Raw genomic sequence first — 23,775 nt, 5'->3', positions numbered from 1 at the left:
AAAAGCTACCTCTAATTAACATATAAAGTGTCTAATTATTAGTATTTTAAAAAATTCAGTGAATAAATTTTTGGTTGTGTGCTCGAAAAAAATAATAGTTCAATTCCAGCTAGTTCAGGTTTAAAAATCAATCAAGTAGACTTAATGTCTCTAAGAAGGCTACGTGTACAGTTCAGTGAAGCATAGCTAATGAAATGAAATTGAGGAAATAAAAGTGACACGTGTAGAAGTCGATTCTGCGTCCCATGAAGTCTACACAGAGTGTTCTGACAAGCTGAGCTCACGTGTCAAGTGGTAGTTTCCACGTGTCGTCCTGATGTGTACCTTTCTATTCATCGCCAGGTGAGAATTAACCTTTAACCGTTAACCTTTCAACCTAAGTATCGGGTTAATGAAGATAAAAACAGTGTGTGTGCATATATAATGATAATGATAATTATATATATATATATATAAATATATATATATATATATATATATATATATATATAAATATATATATATATATATATATAAATATATAAATATATATATATATATCCTGTGAAATGTGCAACTAATCAACTCTGCCTGTTTTTATTGTCAAGCCATTTATTTTTGACAAATCCATTCGTCAAACACTGAAAAGCAATGCTGCATGACGGGGCATATATATCACCATTTTGCCAGCGTACACTTTATTATATTGAGAAAACTAAAACGTCCACATAAAACAGCGAAGAACAATATCCATGACTATGTTTGAATAAGCTGAGCAATGTTCCAGTCTCTTTACACTGAGACAAATACATTGACATGCGCAGTGCATATAGTTCCAGGAAAATAAGTACGTAGGGATTTACTGATATAAGCTGGCAATAGACCCATATCCATATCCCTTTAACAAAAGAGAAACGTGTCCTCAAAATGTATTAACTGCTTAAACGCTTCGAAAGTAAATTTACACAAATACTTTCAATGTATATTCTCATGTACAGTACAAGCTGGCATTTTCACAAGGAAATCTAAAACACACATTACAAAATATGACCGAAATTGTGACACATAGAGGTAGAGAGAGAGAGAGAGAGAGAGAGAGAGAGAGAGAGAGAGAGAGAGAGAGAGAGAGAGAGAGAGAGAGAGGAGACAGACAGACAGACAGACAGACACAGACACAGACACAGAGACAGGGAGACAGATTTTACACTGATACAATACACAAAAGTCAGTTCTGTTTGGATGATATGGACGCCATCACGTTCTGTAATGTCGTGTAAAAGCTTCTTTGAAGTGTTAGTACAGACACCGAATACAGTACACAATGACTACACATTAATGTTCGAGTGCAGAATTATGAGAAAATGATCATCACTCATACCGACTATTACTATCATGATTACATACTTAACCACGAAATAGTGACTCACGTCTTCCCTACATCTAGCTAGTTTATTTGCAATCATCAGATCTAGATATTTCATGAGCTGAGCTGTGATTAAAAATTTTTTCACTTCATACTTTTTTAATGAAATTCACTGGCAGTGAGTTCATCATGCTTGCAATTAAGGTAAAGGTGTTTTTGAAAGGCTTCATATACAATTCTAATCACTGGCCACTCTGAAGAGGAACGCTATGAAAGAACACGTCGTTCTGGGTGTCACTGATAGGCAGTTAGATGGGTATAATATATAAATATATATACTACACGGATGTAATACTTTTAATGTATATATATATATATATATATATATATATATATATATATATATATATATACATATATATGTATATATACATATATATGTATATATATAATGTATATTTGTATGTAACATATATGCATCACGCACGCACGCACACACACATCCGCGCCACGCATACGCGCACCCACGCACGGACACACACACACACACACACACACACAAACACACAAACACACACACACACACACACACACACACACACACACGTATACATCAGGTATATAAATCGTCTAGTTTTAACTTGGTGAAACCTATCGAAAATGCAAAAAATATCTTGGAAAATTGGAAATGTAGAAAACTAAGTCTTATTGGGAAAAATTCAAGTTATTAAGTCAAGTTATTAAAACATTAGTACTCTCAAAACTAACCTTTATACTTTTAAATACCACGATGTCAAAAGATCCAATAAAAGACTTACAAAATAATTTATGCATTTTTATGGCAAGGGCGGGATAGGGTTCCAGAAAAAAAACAATGATTGGGGAGGTGAGCCATGAGTGCACAGAGAATTTGCACACTCAAACACAATTTTGTACTCCCATGGAAAATATTACGAAAATGTTAATTATAAGTTGAAAAAAGTTGGGGACCGCTTTTATTGAAATGTAATGTTAATAGAAACATGTATGCTTGACAGACTTTGCTGGCAAATGCTTGGTCATGTGGTCTGATATGAATAATTTAGAAGGTGGTCAATTAACTTGGAATAATAAATCATATCAGTAGGTAGGAATTCAGTTTTCGATGGCAAATACCAGGAAGGAGGTATTTCTTTTGTTTCTGATCTGTTCCATGGCAAATTAACGAAGAATAGGGTCTGACGTTAAACAAAAATAAACATAAAGTGGATGGGTTTGTTACATTCTATCCAAAACTGTTTAAAAGCTAAGCAGCCTTTGCATTCAACCAATCACAATAAAAGATTTTTGTTTGAGTCACTTTCAAAGGCAGATTTAAAGAGTAAACTTTAGAGAATAGAATGTTAAGACGAAATCGAGAAATACCTCAACTGAACTGGTTGGAAGAAAACGGTTGAGCTCGGTTTTAAAAGTACCTATTGATAGTAAACCAAGGGAATTCCAATTCAAACCTACATATTATAATATATATACAAATCAACAACTTCATCATTTTAATCCAACAAAATACACAACAGATCTTTGTGGAATATGTCAAGAAGAACCAGAAACACGTGACCCAAATGAAAAAAAATTATCATAAAGTTTATTACTTTTAGTTATTCGTAAATGCATCTATTTGGTAAAAACCGAATTAACAGAAACTATCTTTCAGGGGGTTTAGTTTATTTCTGGGAAACATTTATAATATTGCATTATTCGTTGCTAGGGCAAGTGATAAGGTTGATTTTCATCAAATGAAGTGGATACCCTACGGCTTGCATCAATTTGTGCAAAAAATGAATATAAAACTTGTGCGAATTTTATTTTAGAAGGTCACCATCTTTGGAAGCAAGTCACCTTATTTTTCTTTCTCCTTTTTCCCTTCATTTTGTTTATGTTTTTTTTTTAGTTTTGTAATGTACTAGTATGTTGTATGTATTTATAGAGGAAATAAAACATAAAATTTAAAAACAAATTTTTAAAAACTTGGTATGTAAAGTTTATCATGATTAGTAAAACTTACGAAATCACATGGCACAACCCAACTGATACACAAGTGGTGTGTATTCAATTCACGTACTACAATGTAGTTCACGGTAAACCCTGTTTTCAATTCATAGGAAATTGTCTAAGAATGAGCAAAGAAGCGAAAATGAAGACACGCAGTAATACTGAGTGACAAGTTAACCCTTGTATTGCTAATGTGACTATCTATATATTTGATCATTTAAACTGTTGTTAATTCGAGTGTCTTACACATGAACACATAATCGCGATGAAATATGGTGACAACAACGTGAATATTTAAAAGGATTGTCCATGTCAGTTTTAATGTAAGCTGTCAATCATACGATTTATATATAGTGGTTGTGTTGATGGACTGGAACGGTACGAGTAGCATGTATAGTGTAGTGGATAAGTCGGACTGTAATGATAGCAGTGAAGGGCCGATGATACACAAGGCAATCGTGTAAACCCTATAAATCAAACGTAATGTGACTATCTGCACAGTTCATCCATCTTGTAGATGAATACGCAGTTGTTGCTCAACTAATTCAACAACCGCCATTACCTGTGTATACAATATTCATGATGCAAGTTTGAAGGTCGCGACTTGACATTTGTTTATGACGGCATAGTTATGGCCTTTGACTTCTAACGCTGTGATGCGATGTCATCCGCGATTTACCTTTTATCCTCCTCATTGTCCAGGGAAATTGTGACTAAATATGGCAGCTGTTCCTAATAATGCATCGCTACCAAATTATAATTGGTTTGTGATACAGCAGACGAGTTTTTGAATATGCAATTTACGTCTGTTTGTCATTTTTCTTTCATGCGAAAATTGTTAGCATAAGTCTCAGACTTTTGAGTGGAGACTTCATTTTTTTTAAAAGTAGATATCAGTTTTCTTGTATTACAAGGCGATGTCACCCTGTCCCCCATACGACAATTCTATCCATTCCCATAGTATGATATTAGTACTATATAAGAGCCTTCGAAAAATTAAAAATATATATTATATACCCATATCGTAATTGAGCTATGATTGATAGAAGAGGTAACTAAAGTTCACTATTTTAAGAGATACGTGCAGCTCTAGAGAGACGATCGACTTCAGGCGGAAATTGTCTGCTGGACTCAGCTTCGTCGTGATTATGAACTTAAGCCATAAAATCCTGTCTTTCGCTTCTCTATTGGTTACGCCTATACCATATTATGAATTAATAAATGCTACAAAATATAATATCTTATTTATTAATATTTTCATTCATTTGCTAAAACCAGTAATTTGTAAATAGATTTTGTAATTATATAGTCCATAATTTCTCGTTTTGCATTTTTTTAAAAATTTCTATTTGTTTTCACGAATATCATATTTTTAATATTAGTATTTTCTGGATAAATCGTCGGCTTTGTGTTTGAATTCATTGTATTTGAGAATTGTGACACTCTGTTTAGATCTTATTTGTATTACAATGATTTATACATGTTCTATATTGAAGCGCCAAAAATAGAAACCAGCCAACAATACTGTCAGTATACACAGTTTATATATACTGTATTTTAGATCAAGCAATCTGGCAATAAATTTGATATACCTTTTTTGTGGTCTTGTCGAGAGAAAAAATGAAAACTATGTACATTAAATTTGATAGATTGTCGACGGAAGTATAGAACACAGAAACATCATTATAGTCCAAACAATAACATAAAATAGCTACTGTAAATCATGTTGTTTTGAATTGGTTGGGAGAGTATCAAATAACTATAATTAGACAACTAATACTGCATACTAATTATAATAATTGTATCTCCTAGCATGACGTCTGTCCGATACTTCATACACAGAATACACACCTAGCTAATAACTCAACCTATATCAGTTGCCAGTGTCGTAATGAGAGCATGCGCATTTTGACCTGAACGCATATATGTTTATTGGATGTCAACAGCTGTAAGTTTATTCTGCATATGATCATGCAAATTAAGATTTAGATGAGCTCAATCCTGACGCACACTGCCTCTATAACCTGCATATCCCAAGCTGCCGTCAACTATCTTTAGTATCTTTCAGACGACGTGAATTACAACCGCGATGTTATATTTTGCTTGCTAGCACTCTTATTCATGCCCAAGATGTGACGTCCCTGCACGGTGAGTAAAATATAGTATTGAATGAATGATATTGCTCGGTCTAACAGTTGGGAATTTAACACATATCATTCAGAGCTCTGGGCTAGTTGTCGATAGGGCAGCGAGGAAGTGATATCAGGTAGACATTAACATTGGCAATGACTGGATAAATGTCTTGCCGAATACAGAAATTGTATATACTGCCATAATTCATACAAGTACTGCCTACAACCATCATGAACAACATAATCTCAACAACCCTAAAGCAGTGTTGGCCATGTTGAATCTACTTACACTACGATAGTATATAATTCTGGACACTTTATAGGAATTTCCATCCTGAATTGTTAGTAGTATAAGCCACAGACGTGCTTTTCAAAAGATATTTTTTACCATACGGTATTTGACATTACATACGTGTTATTGGTGAATTAGGCAGTGTCATTTTGAGAGACGGTGTGTTTTACACATGATGTGAGGAATGAAGGCGATGGAGTGTTTTATAATGACCGTAATATTGCACTCGTAATATTGCACGAGGAATAACGATGATCATGTCCATGATAACACGTAGATGTCTGAATAGCGCTAGAAGACTATTTCTCCAGGGAAAACATTGTACGTTGGTGACGTCATACATAGCAATTAATCGTACTATTTACATCAGTAGCTATTTTGGAAAATCGTAATTAACACAGAATCCTCCACACACACATACACATACATACACACATACATACATACATACATACACATACACATACACATACACACGCGAACGCACACACACACACACACACACACACACACACACATACATAAACATACATGCAATATCCACTTTGTGTACCTATTTACCCATGTTTCTATTTTTGTCTTTTGTAAAGTTCACCATGCAATGTATACAGCTAGTCGTATCGATTACAGATTGTATGTAGGGACACGATACAGGTAAACGGCCTGTTAATAAGTCAGATTGAAATGTGTATCAGTATGCCTATTAAATGAGGGGTTCCATTAACTCGCTGAGAGTATTGAAAAAAACAACACTATACCAAGGTAAACATGAATGTTCATGTACTATTACATGGGTTGTGAGAGAAAAAATATAGAGAGTGTAGATTTTATCGAGCCAGATACGCACAGTGTCATAGCGAACGACATTTTTTATCAAGGAAGTGAAATACAGAGAGAGCGTACTCTTTTTTTATCAAGAAAGAGAAACGCAGGGAATGTCATTTCTATAAGTTAAGCTGTGTCATATTTATCAAACGAAAGAAACACAGAAAGCATAATTTTTATCAAGTGAGAAAAAAGTGTCGTTTTTAGCAAGCAAGGGAAATACAGAGAGAATCGTTTTTACCAAGCGAGAGAAATATAATGTCAGAGTGTCTCTTTTCCCCCTCTGTCTCTGTCTCTGTCTCTGTCTCTGTCTCTGTCTCTATCTCTGTCTGCCTGTCTCTCTCTGTTCATCAAGCAGGAGAAGTAGAGAGTGTGCTTTTATTAAGCCAGATAAGCACAGTGTCATTTTTATTAACATGAAAACACAGCGAGTGTCATTTTTTATCAAACAATTGAAACACACAAAGAGTCGTGTTATAAAGCAAGCAAAATATAGTGAATATTAGCAAGCAAGAGAAACAGAGAGTGTCGCTTTTATCAAACCAGATGAGCACATTGTGATTTTTACTGTTATAATCAAGAAAGACAAGGAAACGTGGTTTGCATCAAAAAATGTCGTCAATAAAAACACAGTGTCGTTTTTATTAAGTCAGTTATTAGTATAATGTCGTTTATATAAGAAAAAACACAACTAACGTCACTTTTTATCAAATAAGTGAACCACAGAGTCGCTTTTATCGACATAGATTATTTTTTCTCAAGCTAGTGAAACTCAGAGATTGAGTGTTTTTACCATGCTGGTGAAACTCATAGTGTTTTTAGCAAGCGTGTGAAACGAAGAGAGTGTTTTTATTAAGCCAGCGAGGTATAGATTATCTTTTTGTCACGCAAGAGAAACAGAGAGCAGTTTTTATCAAGGAATAGAAACAGAGAGAGAGTCTTGTTACCAAGCAAGAGAGAAATATATTATATTTTTTGTCAAGCACGACAACGCAGTCATTTTTATCAAGCAATATCTTAAATTTCGCTTCATCCAGATTAATGTGAATCATGTCAAGAAGACGCTGACTCGCTATCATGTCATTTATACATTGAGCAGTCACTTCATGCATCTACTTTGTACGATGTAATTGGAAAATTGGAATTGGATTTCAAAGGTGACGTACCATTTGTTATGTAGTCTTGATAACTCTCTTCATACTGAACATTAATTGGAAATTGTATGGAGACATCGAGACTGCGCGATTAATAAGATTTTCGATGTTGATTGAGTAACACATGCCTGTGGCAAGACAGAATAGGTTTTTATTTTGGAAATAATCTCGATTTGTTTCTTTTCAATTGTGTTTATTTTCAGTTATTGAGTATAGACGATATAGTTGACCGATTTCGTTGTATTATTGATTATTTATTTCTGTGTGTGTGTGTGTGTGTGTGTGTGTGTGTATGTATGTATGTATGTATGTATGTATGTCTGTCTGTCTGTCTGTCTGTCTGTCTGTGTGTGTGTGTGTGCGTTCGTGCGTATGTATGTATGTATGTATGTATGTATGTATGTATGTATGTATGTATGTATGTATGTATGTATGTATAGATGTATAGATGTATAGATGTATGTTTAGATGTATGTATGTATGTATGTATGTATGTATGTATAGATGTATAGATGTATGTTTAGATGTATGTATGTATATATGTATGCATGTATGTGTGTGTACATGACCTTGTATATCATTGAATTATCTCTCACCGTAGATATGCTTACACACAGATATTTTAAACATCAAAGACTGCCACCATGAAAGGTAATATGATAAAGATACTACCTAAACACTAGTTTAAAAAGCGACTATTTTTATTGAATTAATATCCTTTGATTTACGACTTTCGCTTTAAAGTAGAATTTAATGTACAACTGTGCTTGGTATTACCTTCTTTATAAATCATAATAACACCGTAAGCTGCTGCTTAGGATTTTAGATACATAGAATGTAGTAGCAATATGATGTACACAACATGCTAGATATAGTCATCTGTGTCACATCACTGTTTGATTTCAATATATTGACTCTCTGATGCTAAATAATTCAAAATCTACATAAATGGAGATAAAATGATTTCATAAACATATCTTTGACGTATCATTTAATATCTGTGCAAGTCTGGTTTTTGTTTTGTTATATTGTTTAGAACATAGTGATTTGTTCCTGACACCGCTTTCGAATCGTCAGACACGAACCTGGCTTTATCATATCGTCTCTTTTGATCAATCACCGTCGTTCGGTCTATTGATCGACCCGATTATTCCATCCATCAGTAACAAGCTTGCATTATATCAGCTCTCGTTCTATAATTTATGCTCTACCTAGTTGACTTCATTAGCATCCCCCTGTACAAACTATCGGATCACGACAGAGGTCGGTAAAATATTAAGACGGTGATATGTTGCCTAGAAACAATGCCATGTCGCGGGTTTATTTGTATCTTTGGAGTCGCAGATGGTTTGTAACGCATGTTCACATATTTCACGTAATAAAATAACCCATTTATTGCATGTCATAATGAAACATCTGCACAGATGATAAATATTAGCATATGAATGTAAGGAATTAGACATAAAGTCATATCCATATTTCATTATGGTTCTATGAATATTCTATGTACAAAATATGTCATAATTTTGATTATGTGGTGATAATATTTCTACTTCTAGGATGTCGATGACTAGGAAAAAAACCGGTCAAATAACGGAATAACAGCAAGTTTTACAAAAATATTCCCTGCATTTTAAAAATTAATTTTAGACGGCTCAATTTATTATATTCAATCATCCTCTACATATTCCATTTCATTTATTAACACGTAAGCTTATAAAAGCCACTAAAATGACTGTCAAACATATGCCCGTAGATCCGAACGAATATGGATGAAAAAAATGAACTTATTAAAAAAAGGCTTTCTACACACAAACATTCAAAACACAGCATGCAAACTTTATGTTATGTAGGAGTGTTATGTGGACAGTCTATACATACAATACATACCCGAGGGAGCTTTAGTTCATCATCACAAAGGTAGGATGTTGATGGAGGTTTCTGTAATTGACTAATAATTGACTATAAATATGTAGAATTTCTCGTCTGTTATAATGGAAAATATAGATCTTAATATATCATTTTATCGACAGAGATTAAAATTTGCAAAATGTACTAGTTGTCAATTTGTAGGTTTCTAACTATGATGAAGCAAAATGACTGGTTTTCCGAGTTGAATTGTTTGTCTTTTTACCAAAATGGCCAGTATGGAGGAATCCAACGGATTTGGACTTACGATCCTTAAAGCTATATTGATAGAATCGTACTACTTCTATTGCAGTTATCACTCTCCTGTTTAACATTGTTACATTCTGAATCATGATATATCGTCGGTTGAGAGAGAGAGAGAGAGAGAGAGAGAGAGAGAGAGAGAGAGAGAGAGAGAGAGAGAGAGAGAGAGAGAGAGAGAGAGAGAGAGCTAGAGAGAGAGAGAGATAGACAGACAGACAGACAGACAGACAGACAGACAGACAGACAGACAGACAGACAGACAGACAAAGAAGCACCGGTAGACGTTATACGCTTACCAATATCAGTCAATAGACACTTACCAAGTACAGTAATTTATAGAGAACTAGCAGGCAATATACACTTACCAAGAACACAGTCAATATATACTTATCAACTACAGTAATTTATAGAGCACTGTTAGTCAATATAATTATATACACTTACCAAGAACACGGTCAATATACACTTACCAACTACAGTAATTTATAGAGCACCAGCTGTCAATGTACACTTATCAACTATTCACAAGGACAAATCATTGGCAATCGACATGCATGGTATCAAAGCTTGGGAGGTTATTTTATTGTGTTTATTAGTTTAAATCAGCATGGCAGCCACACTTCACTGATTATAACCACATTTTATGCAGTTAAGTGACAACTCCGCTAATCGACGACCAACGCTGAATACTGGGTCTCGCATTAGTAGCAATGTACAAATCATCACTAATGTATTCTAGTGGCAAAGCTAGAGACCTTATGACACACGATTGCAACTACTGTTCGTGTTATTCAGCGGTGTACAGTCAATATAATTGTCCGGAAAGTGAGCTGAATGAATAATGACTTGTACAAGTGAAAGCAATCGTGTACTGTAATTTGGCAATATTCTGGATTAGGTTGCATAACATTGCCTAATTGCTCTTGTCAAATTGAACTAAAAATGAGCAGCAAAAGCCTCCAAACCATAAATATAGTACAAATTACAGAGCATGTCTGTGTCACTTGGATATCGAGAAAAGGTAATTAGTTTAACTGGACAAATCCTTGCAAGTATTACGCATATCTAAGATTGTAATTTTACCTGACAACCACCACAAAATCGTTCATCCAGATAAGCACAGTGAAGTTATATACGTAGGCAACATGGTACACAGGTTATCAACTGTCAAATTATGTTAAACCAGTCGGAACTCATCTGTTTAGAATGTCTTATCTGACGTATCTTTGATAAGCTGGGGAAAATTTTCTAGCTGAAAACACACGCTGCATTTTCTTTTGCCAAACATAATGTATGTATGTATGTATGTATGTATGTATGTATGTATGTATGTATGTGTGTGTGTGTGTGTGTATGTATGTATGTATGTATGTATGTATGTATGTATGTATGTATGTATGTATGTATGTATGTGTGTGTGTATGTGTGTGTGCGTGCGTGCGTGCGTGCGTGTGTGTAGGTAAATATGTATGTATGTGCGCGTGCATGTGTCTGTCTGTCTGTCTGTCTGGCTGTCTGGCTGTCTGTCTGTCTGTGATTACATACCTCCAATGGAAGGAGTTATAAAACTGTTTTACCTTAGAAACAGAACATTAAACCCCAGAGCTTTTAAAAAACACCAATTCGGATATACACTATTGCAGAATTATATTCCGTGAAATATTTATCAACAGAATGTCCGTCTGAACTCACTTGTTTACGGTAATACGCCAAGATAACGCTATTAGGACAAAACGACAAAATGCACAACTTGATGAAACTAATTTCTGTGTCTGCCTTCCAGGTCACATGTCTCATTGCTAACATGCCACTAATTAGTTTATGACAAGGCACTAGAAAGAGATAACCGTCTGCTGCCAGAGAGCATTCACTCCTAGCGTTAATAAAAGAAACAATTTTCTCTCATAGAATTACACCAATCTCTCAAAGGATTAGATATAAAACACAAGATGCCCTTGGTTATAATATGTGTTTTATAGCGGCAGAGCGTTAGTTTGAGGTCAGAGACCAATTGTCGTCTACACGACCTAACCCTAACCCTCAAGTTTAACCCTAACCCTAATGGCATTATATTAATTGAACTACATCTGAATTTACGTCAGTTGAAAGCTGGGGCCATGAAAATACCATGACTTGAGAATTATGTGCCTCGGGTACCAATTTGTAAGTAACTCGTATCTCCCAAAACTTTGCCCTCTGACAGTTTGCTCCTGGCTCTTTTGAAATTATGAAAGAAATTTTTTTTTTCAAAATCTTATTTTGCCTGTCTATCATTTTCTCATAGAGTAAACTCAAAGTTTGGTCGCCATTTTAAAGTTTAATGTGGGTAAACTTTGAGATCATTTTGTTTTGTATTCAAAATATTACACATTCATCCCTCGTTTTTTTCTTCTGGATTTTGACTGCCAGTGAGATTAAATTAAAGTAACAGCAACTTCTTAGACTATTTTATGTAAAAGATGTATATTCAAACACTACAGTTTGAGAATTAAGACAATAAGTGAACTTTTGTACACAAACTGACAATTCATAATATCGTGGATAATTTTGTTCATCCAAAATGTAAGTTTGTATTACGGTTTGATGATTATATAGGTTTCACGCTAGACATGAGATCCTGTATTCTCTTTACCTGTCTGATTACGAAAACCCCCGGAAATATAATTAGACCAGCCTATCAGAAAACTATTTATTTTAGCCTCTTGACATTTAGATGTTCTTCCTTGATTCAGAGTACAGTACGCTAGACAGAGGTTGATGTACGAAGAACAACTGAACGCGAAGGAGTCTCGATCAGGTTATACTGCGTTCAACAAAGTGTCTACACTATACAATGTGAATACGTTGGCATTATTATATATTGTATGAAGTTCTCATCCAATGTAATCCTGTCCAGGATGTTCACAGAGACCCTATTATAAACCTTTCTCCTAATGTTTACCTAATGTTGTCACAGCTATGTGATTAAACAGATACATATTAGTTATTACTTCCTATGCAAAATACACGCCTGATACAATGATCTTTCCACCCACCCACCCACCCATCCACAGATTCATATAAATCTATTGCTAACATAGAAACTCTACTGTTTAATACATTTAGTTGTCTCATCCACGATGTGATTCATTCAGCTGTGATAAATTCTCAGCTGATAAATTGTTGTGAACTTTACATTAAAAGAAAACTAAGCAAGGGAAAGAAGAGAATGTCAATGTAATAACATAGAGTTCAGATGGCGATGTTGACAGAATGGAAAATGGAACGTAGGAGTAATTCATTTTCACTGGCAACGTGTAGGTAATATTGTGAAAGAATATAACACCTGCCTTTCTGCTGATTAAAATGTTCATCGAACAACATATTTACAAGAAGAAATGTCAATGAATCAATGTTGTTATTGTCCTTTAAGTGATAAGAGAACCCATCAACTGAGCTTCTTCCATTGATTTGTGCAATTCTATGCTGTTTCCGCTATGTTACCCTGATCGATACTTGAACCTCAGTTTTAACTTTGTTTTGAAAGGTCAATTTAATGGAGAATGCTCCTCTGATCATGATATAACATCTTTTGACTTTTGCTGTTACTTTATTCAAGAAAATATCAACCTATTCTCAGGTAAAATCAAGTTAAAAAATCTGGAGTCACCGTACGAATTAATATAATATAACTGAAGTGATTTTGATAGTGTCCATATTACTAGTGTTATATCATCATGTTAACTATCCTGCCACGTTTTCAATATAAACTTTTAGACAATTTACAAAATAAAGCATTTCACCTTGGTGGTCGGTGGCGGAAACTACAGCTTATTTTCAGTAGAGACCACAGTTTGTAAAATGAAGACATCAACCTGTTGTACATGACTCATACATCATGGGTTGATGAAAATGCTATTATGAGATTCTTATTATGTCAGTATTTGCATGTGATTAAATTGAAATAATAATACTAATACATTATAACCAATCTATCTATCTTTATTACGCTACACACACTACCAGAGAGTGTGGTATGGTACAGATTTTGAAAAAACAAAAATAAAATATAAAAAAGGTTCACAATTGGCAAAAAATATGCAATCAACTAGCAGCATATCAGTGTTTCATTATCATTTCTAAGATTATTTCTTTTTGTGATATCGTCAAAAAAGTAGAAATATTAAAATTACAATTCTGGAAAAATATTATTCTTTCAGATTGCTGTGCCTTCTACATGAAAATAATAAGTGAAACTCATCATCTAATTCATTATTATTGCATCTGTGGCAATTTTTTTCATTTAAAGGTAATTTTGGTTTACTTTTTCTTCCTATTTCTATACCCAAATTATGTTGATGTTGTTTTTCCTTTCATCACCTACATTGACTTGTTGATCTATCAAGGCATGCCTGAGTACAATATATATCAATATGTGACTCATTGCATGGCGTTGATGTAACCTTTTATCTCTACAAATACAGTACAAACAAATCGTTTTTTTGTTAATGTTTTCAAGGAAGTGGAAATTATCGTTTAGTTACTCCGGAAATGTCAATTTGAGAGATGTACAAAGCTGCTCATTATTCAATCGAAAGATAAGTTCAAAGTCTGGCGCCATGGTTTAATAGTGAAATTGCAAGAGTAAAGGAAGCGTTATGGGAGTTTCTGTGTGTTCTTGGTGCATTGATTATTTGACCCAAGGGAATTTGTTGGCAGTATAGTATACACTTATTGTAGGTATGAGGGTATAGTATACACTTATTGTAGGTATGAGGGTATAGTATACACTTATTGTAGGTATGAGGGTATAGTATACACTTATTGTAGGTATGAGGGTATAGTATACACTCACTGTGGATATAAGGGTATAGTATACACTTATTGTAGGTATGAGGGTATAGTATACACTTATTGTAGGTATGAGGGTATAGTATACACTTACTGTAGGTATGAGGGTATAGTATACACTTACTGTAGGTATGAGGGTATAGTATACACTTACTGTAGGTATGAGGGTATAGTATACACTTACTGTAGGTATGAGGGTATAGTATACACTTATTGTAGGTATGAGGGTATAGTATACACTTATTGTAGGTATGAGGGTATAGTATACACTTATTGTAGGTATAAGGGTATAGTATACACTTATTGTAGGTATGAGGGTATAGTATACACTTATTGTAGGTATGAGGGTATAGTATACACTTATTGTAGGTATGAGGGTATAGTATACACTTACTGTAGGTATGAGGGTATAGTATACACTTATTGTAGGTATGAGGGTATAGTATACACTTATTGTAGGTATGGGGGTATAGTATACACTTACTGCAGGTATGAGGGTATAGTATACACTTATTGTAGGTATGAGGGTATAGTATACACTTATTGTAGGTATGGGGTATAGTATACACTTATTGTAGGTATGAGGGTATAGTATACACTTATTGTAGGTATGAGGGTATAGTATACACTTATTGTAGGTATGAGGGTATAGTATACACTTATTGTAGGTATGGGGGTATAGTATACACTTATTGTAGGTATGAGGGTATAGTATACACTTATTGTAGGTATGGGGGTATAGTATACACTTATTGTAGGTATGAGGGTATAGTATACACTTATTGTAGGAATGGGGGTATAGTATACACTTATTGTAGGTATGAGGGTATAGTATACACTTACTGTAGGTATGAGGGTATAGTATACACTTACTGTAGGTATGAGGGTATAGTATACACTTATTGTAGGTATGAGGGTATAGTATACATTTATTGTAGGTATGAGGGTATAGTTTACACTTATTGTAGGAATGGGGGTATAGTATACACTTATTGTAGGAATGGGGGTATAGTATACACTTATTGTAGGTATGAGGGTATAGTATACACTTATTGTAGGTATGAGGGTATAGTATACACTTATTGTAGGTATGAGGGTATAGTATACACTTATTGTAGGTATGGGGGTATAGTATACACTTACTGTAGGTATGGGGGTATAGTATACACTTATTGTAGGAATGGGGGTATAGTATACACTTATTGTAGGTATGAGGGTATAGTATACACTTATTGTAGGAATGGGGGTATAGTATACACTTATTGTAGGTATGAGGGTATAGTATACACTTATTGTAGGAATGGGGGTATATTATACACTTATTGTATGAATGGGGGTATAGTATGCACTTATTGTAGGAATGGGGGTATAGGATACACTTATTGTAGGAATGGGGGTATAGTATACACTTATTATAGGAATGGGGGTATAGTATACACTTATTGTAGGAGTGGGGGTATAGTATACACTTATTGTAGGAATGGGGGTATAGTATACACTTATTGTAGGAATGGGGGTATAGTATACACTTATTGTAGGAATGGGGGTATAGTATACACTTATTGTAGGTATGAGGGTATAGTATACACTTATTGTAGGTATGAGGGTATAGTATACACTTATTGTAGGTATGGGGGTATAGTATACACTTATTATAGGTATGAGGGTATAGTATACACTTATTGTAGTATGAGCGAGAGCACTAGTGGACGTCTATTACCACGAAGGCTGTCATGTAACTATTTCTCCAGGCTGGAACCCGGTGGGGGGGGGAATAGTTGCTAAAGAACAACATGAGGGTAATATGACATCTGCTAGTGCCCAAATAAGGCAAGGCAATAAGTGTTTTATAACACATCACATTCTCAGGCATGAAATCTTTCTATGATCAAAGCAAATCTCGACTTCCGTGTACTACGCGACTATTGCCCTAGGGAAGATAGAATGCCAATAGTGCACCCTATATTAAAATTGAGGTCACGACCGGTCAATAGACCATACCACGGACGGTACAATCTAAGCCAATCCAATCACTGAAAAGTATATGAACACGGTGTGTTATAACATCGTGCTGGAGGGTCTATGGTTATAATACGAATTAATGGATGAGTGTCATCGCCAAGAATTTTTCCATGATTTCCATTTCAGGAAAAGAAGATACATATCAGATAATTGGCAATGCTTTGTTCCTCTCAATATGCTCGCTGTCTTGAATACTCGAGCTAGCATCTTTTCTTTTTGTACAGTAAGATTACCATACTATCAGACTATGCTAAATCATAACTAGATTACATCAAATTTGAGTAGGAAGCGACCCGTGGTTCATAAAGTGTAATCAATGACGCGGAAGATGTATCAGACATAACGTCCACTTGTAGGCGGTTACTGTCAATATATTTTATTTTTCACTGTCATTATATGTCGAAAATGTCTCCCTTTTTTAAAGGAATTCTGCTTTCTAGAGAAACAAATCTGTCAGTGTGCAAAAATGAGACCATTTACACATCCGTTAAAATTGATTTTTTAACTGATCGATACTCTATGATAGAAATACAATTATGAATAAAATAAAATTGGGTCACAGACTGAACTTATTAAATCATACCCTGCACAAGCCAAGATGCTGTTATAGAACAGAACATATGAATTATATGCACTTTTCGTTCCACGTCACGACAACCCGTGTCTACGTCACTGGTTCTGCTAATGGTTTGTTGCTACTCGTCTAGCGACTCGTAGTGACAAGGCCCCTCAGGTCACTCGTATTATCTTTGGTTGAACGAAGGAAAATATTGAGGATAATATCTAATTATACCATGCACAAACCATGTAAATACAGGGTAATGTATTGGAACAGAAAATATGTATCATATACCCAGATCGTTCTACGTCATGACAACCCGTGTCTACGTCACTGGTTCTGCCATGCTCGAAATTAAGTCAAACATTCCAAGTCACCATTATTGCCATATTTTTCAAGATTATACTTATTACATTATGCTGCAATATTTGTCTTCATTCAAATACTTCTTGACTTCTTGACTCGTAGTGACAAGGCCCCTTAGGCCACTCGTATATATATTCTGTGACGGCATGAAGACAATTATTGAGGCATAGTATCTAATTACAACACCGTGAAATACCTTGCAGTAAAATGCCATTGCAACTGCACAAATAGAACAATATACAATCATGTATGATGGGGAATTCTTTTCTCCAAAGTAGTTTTTTTTAAAGAAAATATAACCATTTTTATTGAAATCATCCACGCGCTGTGATGTACGATGAACTACGACAAGCATTCGTACTTACTGAAAGATTTAGTTCTACTTCGGAGGTAGCTAAGGTTTTATTTATATCGCATGGACAAGATGTGTCAGTAAATATGACCTTTTAATTTTGACACATTCATTAGAAGTTATTATTAAATTCCCTTTAATGTGTTCTCAAAGGACTGGCTACACATTTTCACTGAAATGAGGAACGTGACTTGGCGCTGCCGTAAACGAGGCAAATGGTTTTCGACAAAGCGTTCTTCCTGCTAGACTGTAAGATATGTCATACTGTAGTAATTTGTGATGGTTGATAGGCGTGGCACTGCAGGTCGTACCCTACAGACTATTAGCATATACCATGCAAAAAAACTAACAAACACTTGCTATCAACTTAAAGGAAAAGTCCAGTCAGACTTATTTCTACCTTGAGTACAATTGTATTGATTACTGCTATCAAATTAAAGTAAAAGTCCAGTCAGACTTACTTCTGCGTGTAGTACATTTGTATTGATTACTGCTATCGAAAAGTCCAGTCAAACTTATTTCTGCCATTAGAACACTTATATTGATTACTGCTATCAACTTGTATTCGATTTTGGGTGATAAAATAGCAGCTCTGCAATTATAACTTAGCCTACTTTGAAATCTAATAATGAAGCCCTGCTGCATTCGACATGTGTTCGGCTATTTAGGGGATTTCCTACAAAGAAATTATGGGTTGAAACCTCTGGTGATGACATCACATTTACCCCAATCTCATATGTTGACATTTTGTGTTTGTGATCCTCATATGTATCGTCAGAATGACAGTGCTATGTCGTTCAACTACTCTATACCGCGACAGCCGTTGTGAAGGAATTACTCCTTTAGGGAGTACCGATCAATGGGTCTTTCGAACATCAGTATTTGTTTTGTATGTTCATATATAATGTTGTATGAACAAATTCTTAGTAGTTTCTTTTTCTGTGTATTGTTCCTCATGGTCAGATTGGTCAACAACATATATAGTTCGTTTTTTGATGGCAGGTGTGTTCAAATACTTCCCTTGGACATTTTAAGCTATAAACCCATTTGCTGATATTTTTATTTCAATACGCGTTAGAGGTGGAAATGGGAAGGCTTGTTTTATCTTGGCATTGCGTTATTCTTTGGAAGATCAAGTAAACTCTTTCGACAAACCCTGAACCTGTCTAGTCCCCAGTTATTTCCCATAATGCATCAAACCAGTGAACAGGATCCCGGAGGCCTCTTCTAAGCCAACTTTGCCCACGTTTCTCGTCGCGCGATACAAGATGAAAATGATTTTTTTTGTCCCCTAAGGGCCGATCGCTCAATATCACACAAGCTCAATAAGGAGGGAGGGAGTCTGGCGTCAATGCGATTGCTGAACTTCCATTTCGCAATTTCGAAAACTGTCACATCTTCAATGATAACAGGCTCTGTATTTACTACTGAGATATTTCTAAGTTGCTTATGATATAGTGTTGGGTTTCTGGTATTATTTTAGTGTGTTTACCATCATGTTTTTACATTACATCGATCGTAGTGGTGTGACCACTACAATTTTCACCATGGTTTACATCGTATATAAACGTGTCAATGTCGCACTTGTGAACGTTCCTTTAGGAGGGAGGGAGTTTGTTCTAAACGAACAAAGTTCGCTTATTGAGCTTGTGTGACATTGTGCGCTGGTCCCTAAGCATAACAAATGCAGCTGAGCTATAAAATCAGCCTCGACTTTGTTCCCCTTTGAATGTTACCATGGTAACGTATTCAGCTTTTGGTAATAATGATACCATATTATTTTGATCAACAGAAACTTCTTCCCTGGAGTATAAACTTAAGAAGATATTGAAATATCGAATACAAAGACCACGAATAATGTTAGACCAGCTATCAGAGAGGAAGGTCAAAGCTGAGAAGAATAAATTTTTGAGTGGAAACACAAATGAATTTCACAAACTGACGGAAGTGACTGATAGCAAACCACATTCAGCAAACGATCCAAAACAACAAAAGAATGTGATGTCAGACAATCGCAGGCCACAAGCTGAAAGTACAAGTCGTTACAGAAAACCCAAAATGAAGATTAGTAAAAGTGTTGATTATGAAAGACTACCACAAGATGATCCAACGAGTTCCCCACCTACAGACCTCAAGAAATACAGTCAAGGTTTACTCTCTGATAGTAAACATGACACTGTATCGAAATCTTCCACGCCGGTTAACGAAAAGGTGTCTGGGAAAGCTAGTTTGGGTCGAAAGAAAGCCAGGGCACAGTCTGATGGAGCGTTGAGTAACGATATCTTTCAGAGTGTGCGAATGAAGGAAACTCAACCAAGTTGTGTTGTTGGGCAGGAAGGAAGAGTTGAGAGCAGGTCGAGGTCGGTGAAGGAAAGGCACCCAACTAAGAAGTTATTACGTACAAACAGTGAATCCGCAATACAGGTAAATAGATTTATGCGTCAGCATTCTCTTAACCAACCACGCTCAGCCTCTGCGGGGATCGTATGTTCAAATGATGATCTAAAACATATTATCAAGACCACCACTCAAACTACAAGGGAAAAACGTTCAATTGGGTCAATTGGACGACTTATGAGTCTGCCAGAGATTTCGCCGATCGGAAAAGAAAATATTTCTAGTCGTCCGAAGATAGCCAATTTTGAACGAATTGGTCGGAGTGCCGAGGCGCCTGCGTCGACGGGTTCGTCTACTTCTGTGGAGAGTTTTTCTTCACCGTTAAAATTAAGCAGTCGTCAGTCGCCGACACCTTCCACATCAACAACAATGAACAAAGCAAATCCATTGACTCATGTTCTCACAAGTTCATCAAACCAACATGTATTTCCAAATGTCATTTATGAGGGCAGTTATGAAAGTGAAGAGGAACTCCCAGAGTTCGAACTAAAACCGATTTCAGAAGTCATGGGTGCTGAGGGGGAGGAGACGAATGAAGAGGAAGCGTGCGAAACATCTCTTACTGAGAAATCTGCCGACGCCGAGGGTCTCATTGATGCCAGCGTGTTTTCTGCGTTTGATCCCGAGTTGCTCGGTAAAGCTATTGAGGCTAGGCTGTCTGAGGAGTTGGTGCGTGAGGGTGCTGATGAAACTTCGGTGGATGAAAGGAGCGGAAGTAAGTCCAAGAGAAATAAAGGTGATGGCGTATGGGTACCAAATCAGGAACATCAAGGAAGCAAATGGCAAAGTCTATTAGCTAAATTAAACCTACGCAAGAAAGAGGAAGTCACCAACTCTGGGGTTAAAGTTTAAAAGTATTTTGTACATTGTTGCCATATATCTTCTTCCTCAAAAAGGCAGAAAAACACACGAAAGATTAAAAATAAAGAAAACGACAGAATTTCTGGATAGGTATATTTATCAGGAGTAATTTCATTTTGTTTTATTTTAAGCACAATTTTAAAATTGAAGACGAAAATAAATAATTAGCACATTGATAGCACAGTAAACATTGACTATTTCCTCTGTGGTCGATTAGGTAACAAGTGTTGGCCATTGGAGTGCACGTGACAAAACTGGAAATACGACATTGAATGAGACATTGCTGTTTGACATCGATTCATTTAGAAGCTGTATTTCTTCCAAGCCACATTCACGACAAGGGTCATAGAGGGCGCACTTTTATTTTATTTTTTAAAGGGATGATGGCAAGCAAACTAACTTGCAGTTTTCCTATTTGTAACAGGCTTAGGTGTGATATTTAACATGTATCTTCACCACAGATATACTACATAAACTATTACAATTAAAATAGTGCCAAATGATCGTAAGAAGGTGGCCATATTGTGTGTTAGCAATACACCTAACACTGATAAAGGTATGCTTGACCACAATCATGAATTTCAATTTTGGAAGGTATCCGACGTCAATATATACCATCAACAAAAGACTCTATGATGTACAACGGGTGTAAAATATTTTAGTTTGGAAGAATACCCGGATATTAGTGTCAAGCGAGTAATACTTGTTCATAGGCTGAAGAATGTTTTATGATGTGATAATGAAATATAGTGATGATGTTAGGCCTATGGAAATATTGGACTGCAATTCAGGCAAACGTGTAGGTGTAAGTGTGCCTTTAATGTACACATTCGTAACCTGGGGCGTTATGTACTAGCTAATCATACCATTGATTTTTACACCTTTGTATTAACCTATGTAAATATGCAGAACAATCATGTGTTATGGTCGTTGTGTTGTGTTGTGTTGTGTTGTGTTGTGTTGTGTTGTGTTGTGTTGTGTTGTGTTGTGTCGTGTTGTGTTGTGTTGTGTTGTGTTGTGTTGTGTTGTGTTGTGTTGTGTTGTGCTGTGCTGTACTTTGTTGTGTCGCACTGTACTGTGTTCTTTTGTGTTGTATTTTACCTAAATATGCTGTGCAGTGTGCCCCTTAAAACCGAACGAGGTTTACTACATCAAGGTATTGAAAAGTGAAATGTAACGTTGTACATAAAATCAGATCAATTTTTTTCGAATACATGTACTGTATATAAGAACACAGTGATAAACATTAGTATACTGTATTGATTGCATGATAAAGATAGACATTTTACCATGAGTATTAACTCGTACTAAAGATACGTTCAGTATACATCGCAGCATAACTTTTCTTCCATACACAACACGATCTAACGGTTGTTTTTGTTTGTCAGCTTCTTTGAACGTAACATTTTGAGTTTGTTTTGCTTCCCTGTCTATCTAGCCTGTGGGCTTCAGGAACCGTGTATAGAAATTTTATTTACATATACTTTGTAAGATTTAAGTAGACTCACTTGAATTAAAAATGGAAATATGCGCTGGATCGCCACTGTATAGAAATTACTCTGACTGTTGTATGCCATCCTGCAGGCTTCGTCTCTGAACTAACGACAACACATTATGTTTTCACAATGTGTGATCACGCGTGTCGCTGTCTGTCTGTCATGTTGACGCTTTCTTTGAAGCTCTTCATGTGGTCTTCCCTGTGGTTAAATGCAGAGCCTTTAAAGTATATTTTGGGAAATTGCAAAAACCTCATTCTATTTTGTATCATGCTAGCATACAAAAAAGATATACATACGGCTTAACTTTACCTTTGTTTGCGGCACGAGCTACAGAAGATTACACTATGTTATTTGTTCTGACATGAGCTATTGAATCTATTGAACTCAGCATGTCGTGCAGGACTGCAAAAACATGAACAGATTTTTTTAGTTTATACAGTCATCGACTCTGTAGTGAACTCTGGGGTCGTGATAAGTATATTCAGCATGTACGTATTGATACACGATTTAACTCTATGTCCATTGTGTTCTATACAATTGAAGCTAGTTGACTAGAAACAAATGGTCACCTTGCAGTTTGCGCGACAAAAATCTCACGAACATTGCTACATTTTATTGTCTTGTTTTACAAATCTCTTACTAACATTGGTAAATCTTATCGTCTAGCTTGGTGAAAATTTTATCAAAATTGCCGCATCATATCTGGTACCACAAAACTGGAAGTACAATTATTGTTACATTTTAACGCACTGACATACCAGAAAAAGAAACATTGTTACAATTTACATAACTTGGCAACAATCTTCTACAATAACAGTAGCCATGCAAAGTGAGATTTTTGTCGCATCAGACGATAAAATGTAGCGATGCCAGTAACAGTCTTGTCGCACCAGACGATAAAATATAGCAATGTTAGTAAAAGTTATGTCGCAGAAGACGAT

General features: G+C 35.5%; 1 protein-coding gene across 1 annotated transcript; it reads left to right on the top strand.

The window, feature by feature from the left end:
- Positions 1-5,387: 5,387 nt before the first annotated feature.
- On the top strand, positions 5,388-21,512 carry LOC144452330 (uncharacterized). Its single transcript, XM_078143405.1, has 2 exons — positions 5,388-5,521; positions 19,870-21,512. The coding sequence occupies exon 2, from the start codon at positions 19,935-19,937 to the stop codon at positions 21,324-21,326; it is 1,392 nt and encodes a 463-aa protein (XP_077999531.1). The 5' UTR covers positions 5,388-5,521; positions 19,870-19,934; the 3' UTR covers positions 21,327-21,512.
- Positions 21,513-23,775: the final 2,263 nt, after the last annotated feature.

The sequence above is a fragment of the Glandiceps talaboti genome, chromosome 22, assembly GCF_964340395.1.
Source record: "Glandiceps talaboti chromosome 22, keGlaTala1.1, whole genome shotgun sequence".
NCBI lineage: Eukaryota > Metazoa > Hemichordata > Enteropneusta > Spengelidae > Glandiceps > Glandiceps talaboti.
The sequence above is the reverse complement of the archived record's forward strand: the minus strand, read 5'-3'. Positions and strand labels throughout refer to the sequence as shown.

Excerpts from the sequence above, each read along its gene's own strand:
- LOC144452330 (XM_078143405.1), top strand. The coding sequence starts at position 19,935 with ATGTTAGACCAGCTATCAGAGAGGAAGGTCAAAGCTGAGAAGAATAAA.